General features: G+C 33.4%; 1 protein-coding gene across 1 annotated transcript; it reads left to right on the top strand.

Annotated features, from left to right (window-relative positions):
* Nucleotides 1–1,090: 1,090 nt before the first annotated feature.
* On the top strand, nt 1,091–5,053 carry LOC112758593 (uncharacterized). The gene is made up of 8 exons (XM_025807301.2): nt 1,091–1,347; nt 1,462–1,634; nt 1,909–2,122; nt 2,444–2,610; nt 2,868–2,992; nt 3,363–3,423; nt 3,990–4,038; nt 4,645–5,053. The coding sequence occupies exons 2-8, from the start codon at nt 1,476–1,478 to the stop codon at nt 4,722–4,724; spliced, it is 855 nt and encodes a 284-aa protein (XP_025663086.1). The 5' UTR covers nt 1,091–1,347; nt 1,462–1,475; the 3' UTR covers nt 4,725–5,053.
* The last annotated feature ends 5,084 nt before the right edge of the window (nt 5,054–10,137 follow it).

The following is a 10,137-nucleotide window of genomic DNA, read 5'->3' as shown; positions in this document are numbered from 1 at the left end:
TATTATAATTAATTTATTTATTAAAATACCCCGGGAATTTCTATCATTATTATTATTTTGGTACAGGTAAGTTAATTATATACTCGTAGGATTATAATTTTGAAAATGTGATCCATTTCTTTTCTAGTATTATTTTCTAGTGGAGTCAGGAGTGTTGACGAGTCATTTTGACCCAAAAATTTGGTCAATTATTTGATGTCATTTGGATTTGATTAATTACAAAAAAAATTATTTAATTAAACCATTTAACTGACCAAGACTTGAATCACCCCGGCCCGATTGAACCGAAAAGTGAAAAAATATAAATTAAAAAGATTAGGGCATGGCAGCAGTGACGCAGACAAAACTCCCCTGCAATCCTTTATCGGTTATTCTTCTTTCAGGGTCCGTGCTTCACTATTTCATCCTTTCTTCTTTAGCATTTACTTGTTTTTTTTTTTAATTTTTTCAGTGAAATTTCTTGTGTTATTGTTGTGAATTTTATTATTGATTGATTTATGAGCTGATTAGAAATAAATATGATAGGATTGAATTGAAATGTTGAATTAGTTTTGAATTGTTGAATTAATTGAATTGGTTTTGGATTGATTTTGAATCAGTTCTGAATTAGATTATAAAAGGCTGAATTTTTGCATTGCTGAATTGCTGAATTTTTGAATTGTTGAATTATTTCTTGGATATAATTCATGAATTGTTACTCTTGTGTGTTAAATTAAGATAATATTATAGTAGTACTGACTAATTGACACTTGGTTGTTGTTAAATTAAGATACTATTGTAGCTGATTAATTCAAATTTTAATATTAATTTTTTTACTATTTTATATTTTTTATTTACGTAAGACCGAATCACCGATTCAACCAGTAATTTATTGGTTGAACTAGTAATCCAGTAATTTGATTGGTTCGATTACCGGTTCGGTTTTACCAGCTATGCAATAGATTATAGATTAGTTCATTTTTTTTTTTTTGGAATTTAAAATTCTCCGTAATTTCTTTTTGAACAAGTTCTTTTTTTTTTTTTGTCTTGTTTTTGGGCATGTTCATCCTCATACTGAAACTATAATAAGCTGAAGCCCACCATACAAGTTAATGCTAGTTATACTAGCCCAATACGTATTCTCTCAGCCCATAACACATCCGTGAGCAACTCTCTCTGAATCTCTCTCCCGCTGCCGCCATCTCCGTCGCCTTCACCGCCGCGCATTTATTCCTGTCTTTTACTAGCTTGTTTGCTATTCTAATTCTCATCATATTGGTCGTTTCCGCTTCCAATATTCAGTTATTCTTGGAAAGGGTTAAGAGTCAGCTCCAATAACTGTGATCGAGCTCAATTCACTTAACCCGGGTACCTACCTGCTTCTTTTGTTTCATTCAGCCCCAGCGTGCAATCTACTTATTTGTTTATTTATTTATTCTGTAAGGAGTTTTCATTCTGATTTCTGAGTATGCTATGGAACAGAGAAGTGATCGAGAATGTTGCAAAGATGGAGAAGAGCATTTACTCCTTTATGCAAGGCTGGATCTCTGAATGTTGTTTCTGGTGCCACTGGGACACGCCATAGCTACGCCAGGGTTGCTGCGGCTCCTCCACTACCCACCAAAGACAAACCTTTCACCCCCCAACCGCCACTGGTATCATATTCATAAACCTTCTTCTTTGTTATTAGAGTACTCTTCTCTATTCGAATATACTTGAGTAGAGAGCTGCGTAGCCAAATTAACGAACTAAACCTAATAGGTAGCTACTCTGATAAGGTTTCTCATTTTTATGTGGTTTTGCTTCTGTGCGAGACACAAAGAATTAAGCAATATGAGCCAATTTTAGCAATCATAACATACATATTATTTGATAATTTGTGCTGTCCACTTGATTAGGTTCTGCTAAAAGAAAGCATGTGTTTTGCAGGTAAACTTAGACAAAATGTTTTGGTCTGCGCCCTGTTCATTGGCCCTGCCCCCGGATTCACCACGAAGAGTTGAAGAACCAAATTATCAAGGCATCAAGCGTTTCATTCTAAAACTCATGCTATTTTATAGTAAGCAGAGCAAGTCAATTCGAGGGGCTAATGTCGTATACCGAAGAATCATTTCGCAAGTTGATAAACCTCCGATTTATGAAGGTGAGTTCTTCTGATAGATGTAAAACATGCTCAGATGCATTATGCAAATATGTAGCATGCACGTGTGCATATATATCCAACCAATTCATCTTCTTATGGGTTTGTGGTCACATAATTTGACAAACAATGATTCCCATACAATAGGTAGTTTGCAGACTTAGAGCTGTTTTGCTTGCATTCCCCATCTTGTAATAGGTAGTTTCTTGTTGTTCACCAATTGTGGGAAGGTGTAAAGCCTCTTCTCCCTCCCACCTTAGATTAGTATTTGTCAAACTTGTGTTAAATCTTGTAGCATTCTAAACTTCGTTATTCTGCTTGCAGTGTTTAACCTGGAGAAAACATTCAAAACAACGTTCTCTTTACTAGTACTTCATATGTGGCTATGTTTGCGTCGCTTGAAACAAGAGGGGAAGGAGGGTGTTGAATTTGGGCAGTACCTTTACGAGATATACAATCATGATGTGGAGCTGAGAGTGTCCAAAGCTGGAGTGAGTAGCCTTTTAGATTAGATTTTTCTTCTCCAGGAATGTATAATTTGAAACACTCGCCTAAATACTTCTATTTTATAGAATGTTAATTGTTAACCGCTTAAGTAATTATCTGTTTCTTGATTTACTTATCCATTAATAGTTCATCAATGGGCATAATTTAACTATCGGAATTCCTTTTGTGCAAATTAGTGCGAGGCATGTAGCAGTTGGTTTTTATGATATTGAATTTTGACATTTTTGGTTTGGAATGACAGGTTAACCTCCTGTTGACTAAGTGGATGAAAGATCTGGAGAAGATATTTTACGGGAACATCGTTGCTTATGACACTGCAATGCTTCCAGAGGCTAAACCTAGTGATCTTGCTACTGTTTTATGGAGGTAGGTTCTGCTCTGAAGTTATACTCCTTTCTCTGTCTGACTATTCCTAATTTAGGTACTATATCAGTGATGAGTGACGACACAGTTTATCACTTTATTGCTTACACCATATAATAGTTACTGGTTTTTTTCTCTTTTCTTTTCTTGGTTATCACTACACTATAACACAATAATTTCAGTTGAGTTAGTTGGCAGTTACAATTATTGTTAGTTACACAGCTCAGCAGAGTTTGTTCAGTAGTCAGAATTTGATAAACTTATTGAGCTTGTATAAATAATTTGTGTAATGAGAATATCTCACTCTTTCAAGAATTTTATCATTTATGCAATATTCATAGTTTATCGTTATCTACAATCTTTTTTGCTTCAGGAATATTTTCTCTGATGATGGTTCATCAATGCCAGATGCTGGTGCTTCTCAGTTGGTGAATGTATGCTCTCCTCTGAATGATATTAATAGATGTTAATATTTTCAATTATATTCGGGGAATAGATATTGTGTGGCATATATAGTATACGGTTTTTGAAATTGGACAATTTGTGAAAAGTCATAACAAAGCCAATATACCGAACCTTGAGGCCTGAGGTTTCTTGAATATTCAAATAAAGTCTTTCAGCTTATTAACCGTTCATTAACCACACCAATTGCCTCTGCTCTGGATCAAAATTTTGCCTCGGTTTGACTTTTTAAGCATTCCCCCTTTCATAATTGCCCCCCTGCCCTCTTTTTCATATTTTTTTATTTTTTTGACATATTATATTTAATCTATAGTCTGCTAAAACTGGGATCATATAGTGGTCACTTTTGATCAAATCTACAGGATTGATTGAAGAGACTTAAATTTTGACTTTCTTTAGACACAAAAATTTCAAAAGAGAATTCCCCCCAGCACTTTCGCCTAAACTGTTTCCTTTGCATTTCATTTTTAATTGTATAGTTGATTTTTTATTGTTTCATCTTTCATACGAGTAAACTGAATTTCAAGCCTTCATATAGGCAATGGCCAGGTATGCTCGTCGGGAAGTAAGTTGCATGACTTTAACAGGTAAAGACTGTCTCAGACCTTGTCTGTGAGAACTGTTTCTGTATGTGTCAAACTGTTAATATTAGTTGTCACAAAGTGGATGATAAATTACGGAACTATGCCTATTGCTGTGTACTGTATACTAACTACGTTGTAAACTATAGTGAGTTGAAGTGCTTCCTATCACTCTGCGAAAGTCTCTCTCGCTCTATATATATATATATATATGCAGAATATCCTACTTATCTTATCTATATATTTTAAACTTCTACCCTATCAGTTCTTTTCCTTATACTTAGTACCAATCCCTTTTTTCACTATAATACTTCCAATCTCTTCCTTGAGTCTGCAATGATCTGAATTATAAACTAAATAGAATCTCAATCAAGTCATTAAATATTTACCCAATGCTCCCTTTGTGCCACTTGTGAATTCCTGAAGAAAGTTATTTTGAATTTTAAACTTGGGTTATCCTTGGTTGTTACATGTCTTCGTACTGTTAGAATGCTTGAAACCATGAAAGAAATTATTTTGGAAGCATTCTAAGGATCTGGTGGAGATATTTATATTTCTTTTTGAGTTTCAGTTTTTGAGTTTAACCAAGACGTGAATCTTTTGAATTGGCAGATAAAGAAGCATTGTTTTCAGGAAATTTCATGTTTACCCCTTTGAAGCATGAGAGCCAAAGTGCAAAGGCACATCAGTGATCAAGTGATTTCTAAAGTCGTGATAAATAATGGCAAGTACATTCTGTTCTTTTATTCTTTGATCTATAATTTATGAATTATTAGGTTGAAAGCTTGTAGCTTATCTATATGGCCTTTAGATTTTATTAATTTTGTGTCCTGAAACGAGAATTGCCATACCCTGTGGGCTGTACAATGAGAAGAAGTGAAGGCAGAACTGATCGATTAGTGTAGCCTTCTGTTTCACTTTACAAAGCTTTAACAGCTTATCTTTGAGATTTATATTGAGACATTGCTTCTGTTAGCCAGTGTAACACATTTTTTATAAGTTTAAATTAATAATTTAAACACCTTTTGTGTCTGTTTCTGGTAAGCTCAAATTATTATCAAAATTTTGTTGCGCGATTTGTGATTTATTGTAAACGTGAATTACAACCACCACTCTGCACCTTCTTCTATAACAACAGGCCTCACTCATGCCTGCTTTCATCGGCAGAAGCATGTTAGTGAGTGCACTTGGCAGGTCTGGGTTAAACGTCACAAATTAGGAAAATGATAATGTCACTTTTATATTTTATAATGATATTCCTCACATGATTTTTTTTCGTACTGTAGGTATAAATTTGCTAAAAAAAAAAAAAAAAACAGGGAAGAGTGGTATTATCGTTTCCCTACAAATTATTCAAAGATATGACACTATGACCACAGTATATCTTACAAGTTACCATCAAATGAACGCTAAATAAATACTGCGTAAAGAAAAATATTAAGGGTGTGTTTTTGAAATACAATGGAATTAACATTGATTTAATTTTCAAATTAAATTCTTTGTTTGGAATAAATACAAAATGATAATTTATTTGATTTGATTTGTAAATCCACGTAAATCTATATTATAACTAAGATTAAATCTTTTCGGTTGATTGGATGAAATTAGGGTGTACGCTGATTGGATCGGATCGGATATGGTCGAAAATTCAATTCGATCCGCACAATTTCCATCGGATTGGATTGGATATTATATCCGCACTTTTTAGTATTGGATCGGATCAAATATCGGATATATCCGCATAATTGAACATTCCCTTTTTAATCATATATCTATGTAAAAAATTCAATAAAAATATTTCTTTCACACTTTTAAATTTATTTATTCCTAAAATAGTTTTAATCAAACTCTTTTTAAATAACAAAATAAAATAATACAATATATGAATAATAATTACTAACTAAAACATACAAACAAGTAAATATAATATTATATATATATATATATATATATATATTATTGTTCGGATCTGCGGATCTGACGCTAATATAGAGCAGATGTTCGCAATCCGATCCACAACCTTTGCAGATCGGATCGGATCCGATCCAATCAATTTGCGGATCGGATCGGATTGGATCAATTTGTGGATCGGATCGTATCCGCAATTTTAGGATCGGATACGAATATTTATCGTGGATCTGCAGATACGATCTGATCCATGAACACCCATGGATAAAATGATTTGGTGTTAAAAATGTATAAAGTCATTTGTACTTTTTAGATACCAATATAAAAGAGAAGGGTTTTGAGAGGGTCAGAGGTGGTAGAGGACTGGCGGCTGTTTGCCGACCAATGGTTGGTGGTAATAGTTGAGGATTTTGTTGTAAATAAAAGATAAAAATGTAAAATTATTAATCATTTTATATTAAAAGATTTTAAACAGAATAATCTTTTTCTAATGGAATTTATTTTAATTAAATCAAATCAATAAGTATTTGATTATATCACATTGAACGAATAATTAAATCTCCTAATTACTTTTAGACAATGGCATCAAGAATAATTCGAAGCTGTCCAATAAAATGATTATTTTTAATTTAACTTTCTAAAAAAAAAACTTTTTATGTTTTTTTTTTTTGGTATTATAGGAGAGAGAGAGAGAGGATAAATACCATAATGACAATCATGCTAGCAGATGACACATATGGGAGCATGGATTAAACCAATTAGTCATTCTCTATGCATGTATGAACCATTGCATGGCATGAGATTACTGATAGACATGCCATGAACAGTACTACCATATTCACAGCGTGAAATTTCACTTCACCATACTCTCTTTTATAATAATAACAATAAATATTCTCTACATTTAAATTATTTATACAAACGAGTCCAAAAAAAATCTTTTTAATCTAACTCATTTCACGCGCCACTATTTAACTAACTTTCCATTCAACGTGCAAATATATAACTACCTTTTTAAAAGAATTTCGTTTTTTTTCGAATTTTTCAGCGTTTTCGATCTATGTTCTCTTCCATCTCTGCGTTCTCAGTGTTTCTCTTTCTTTGTTCTCTACGTTCTCTTTTCTTCATTTTTAAATTTCCTTCGTTTTCTACGTTTTTGAAATCAAGTTCTGAAATCAGTTTTGAACAATTATCTCGTTGTTGAAGATAATGAATGATTCAAGTTCAGATTGTCAATTGAACCAGAGCGAAGTGGATTATTGTTTTGAATCCAATCAAGTGGCTGAGGTGTGGTTCGATTCTATTTAATATTTTCGTTAGTAGTTTATGATTTTGTAGGTGAATAATGTTATTTTTATTTGTGAAAATTGTTGTTCATCGTTGATAGTTTGAATTGAATGTAATGTAGGAGTTCTGATAAATCTGTTCCATTCTCATTTTGGTATATATTAGAATTCTTTTGGTGTATTGTAGAAACTTTTCGGTGTATTTATAGGTTTAGACTTTTCAATTGAACGCGGGTGAATTGTATTATTGTTTTGAATCGAATCAAGTAGTGAAGTGTGATTTAAATCTAGTTAATATAGTTTGTTAGTAGTTTATGATTCTATAATTGAATTATTTAGTTTCTGTTTGTGAAAATTGTTGTGCATAGTTGATGGTTTGAATTTGAATGTAATATATGAGTTCTGAATCTGATTTTATTATTTTTTATGATGAGTTTCAGTGTATGTTATCCTTTAATATGGTGTATTATGGACTATTTTCGGTGTATTTTGCAGTTTCTGTATGACGTTGATGAGCAGTTTGTTCCAAAGGTTAGGATGACTTTTAACACGCTTGAAAGAAGCTGCAAAATTCTACAAAGATTATTCGAAAGTTATAGATTTTTCTATAAAAGGTCAGAGCACAAATAAGAAGGGAAATAAAATTAAAAACCAATTGATTACATGTAGCAGAGAGGGGAAATGAAAATCGAACATATCTCCAACTGAGAAGACAAATCCCTCAGGTGGATTAAATTGTCCTGCAAGAATTTATATACATATATTGAAGGACATTGGTGTTTGGATCATTTCAAAAGTTGTGTTGCATCATCCTTGCTGTGAAAATCAAGCAGAGATGCTTAAACAACACAGGGAATTAAGCATGTCCGTATGACGTACAATAGAGAATAATGAGGAAGCCGGAATTAGAACAAGCAAAACATACCAATCATTTGTCACAGCAGTAGGGGGTTATCGTAAATTAAGTTTTATTGAAAAAGATGTGAGAAATTACATCATGAGAGAAGTGCGGAATATTTCGGATCTAGAGGATGCAAAATAATTTGGGAAATACTTATTAAGAATGAAAGAGAAGAATCAGAATTTCTTTTCTGAGCTTGAACTTGAGGTTGATCAGTCAATTAAGATTATTTTTTGGGCCGACGCAAGAATCAGGGCTGCCTATGAGTATTTTGGAGATGTTATTTCATTCGATACCACTTACAATACAAACAGGTAATATGTTGTTCTAGTTTATGTGTATTTTGATATCATTTTCGGTGTAAAGAGATATTCTTTTGGTGTATTAATGATTTTGTTTCGGTGTCGTTGTATACAGGTATAATTTGATTTTTGGTTCTTTTGCTGGGTGAATCACCACGGTCAATCAACACTTCTAGGACATGCTTTGATGAAAAACGAGGATACTCAATCATTCAAATAGTTATTTGAATGTTGGCTTCGTTGCATGGGAGAAAATACTCCGAAAGGCATTCTTATGGATCAATGCGCATCGATGCAAAGGGCTATTGAGATTTGTATGCCCACAATAATTCACTGGTGGTGTATTTGACATATCATAAAGAAGATCTCAAGTAAATTAAATGGCTACAAGCGACACGAAAAAATTGAACAGAGATGAATCATGTTGTTTGAAACTCTTTTACAAAAGAATCATTTGATAGGAATTTGAATGATTTTCTGATGAAGTATGGTCTTGGGACAACAAGTGGCTTTCAGGTAATGTTGTTTTTATTAGAATTAACTGATATTGTTAATTTTAATATGTGTTTTTCTTGTGCGGTAGAGGTGTCAAATTGTATGTTTTTCGGTGTATTTTAGTTTTGATTTAGGTCTTTTTTCAAAACTTTTCGAAGATCGTCATTTATCCAGATTATCTCGATCACCACTTCTGGGTCGAGATGAGAAGCACGCAAAGGAGCGAGAGCATAAACGCTTTTTTTAACAAGTTTATTACGCGCAACAGCTCACTTATCCAATTCGTCAAACAGTACTATAATTGCCTAGGAAGTAGAGAGAGAGAGAGAGAGAGAGAGAGAGAGAGAGAGAGAGAGAGAGAGAGAGAGAGAGTGAGTGAGAGTGAGAGAGAGAGAGTGAGAGAGAGAATCGGATGCTGTAGATTTTCATACTGTCATACCATGTGCAACAAAATCCTCAATAGAAGCTCAGTTTCAACATGTGCATACTCACGAGAAGTTTAGGGAAATCCAAGCACAATTCAAAGTAAATGTGAATTGCATCACAAGATCAACGCACTCTGCTCTATGTTATACGGTATTGGAGTTGTAGAACAGGTTTCTAACTCAACATTCAACAAGTTTGCAGTTATATTCGATAGGATATCAGCTGAAGTTAAATGTCATGCTTACTATTCGAGTCAAGAGGGATATTGTGCCGTCATTCTCTGAGTGCATTAATCTTTGAGCGAGTAAATAAAGTATCACCAAGATATATATTGGAACGATAAAGCAAGAATGTAAAGATGAGGCACACACATATCAAGAGCAGCCACGACGAGCCTCTGTTGGAGCCAAGAAGCAAGAGATTTAACGATTTGGTATTTCAGTCACAAAATATTTGTGAATTTGCATCAGAATCTGAGGAGTTGACGGCGATTCTACACTGCGCTTACGATAATGCTATGGCTGAGATGCAAGAATACAAAGTCAAAAGCAAAAAAAAAAATGTTCGTTATCTCACCATGATACTTCGTTGGAAGATATTAACGAGCTTCAAAACCCTCCATAAATTAGAACAAGAGGACATCCGAAAAATATATTGGGGTCAAACACTGAAAAACAGATTTCAAATGCTTAAAAGAAAAAAGAAAAAGAAAGATCTAACCGAGGTAAAAGTAATGTTCTTTAAATACGGAAAATTGAGTTTGTGCATGTTAATAGTTGTGGTAATA

This window comes from Arachis hypogaea, chromosome 16 (assembly GCF_003086295.3).
Source record: "Arachis hypogaea cultivar Tifrunner chromosome 16, arahy.Tifrunner.gnm2.J5K5, whole genome shotgun sequence".
Classification (NCBI taxonomy): domain Eukaryota; kingdom Viridiplantae; phylum Streptophyta; class Magnoliopsida; order Fabales; family Fabaceae; genus Arachis; species Arachis hypogaea.
The sequence above is the reverse complement of the archived record's forward strand: the minus strand, read 5'-3'. Positions and strand labels throughout refer to the sequence as shown.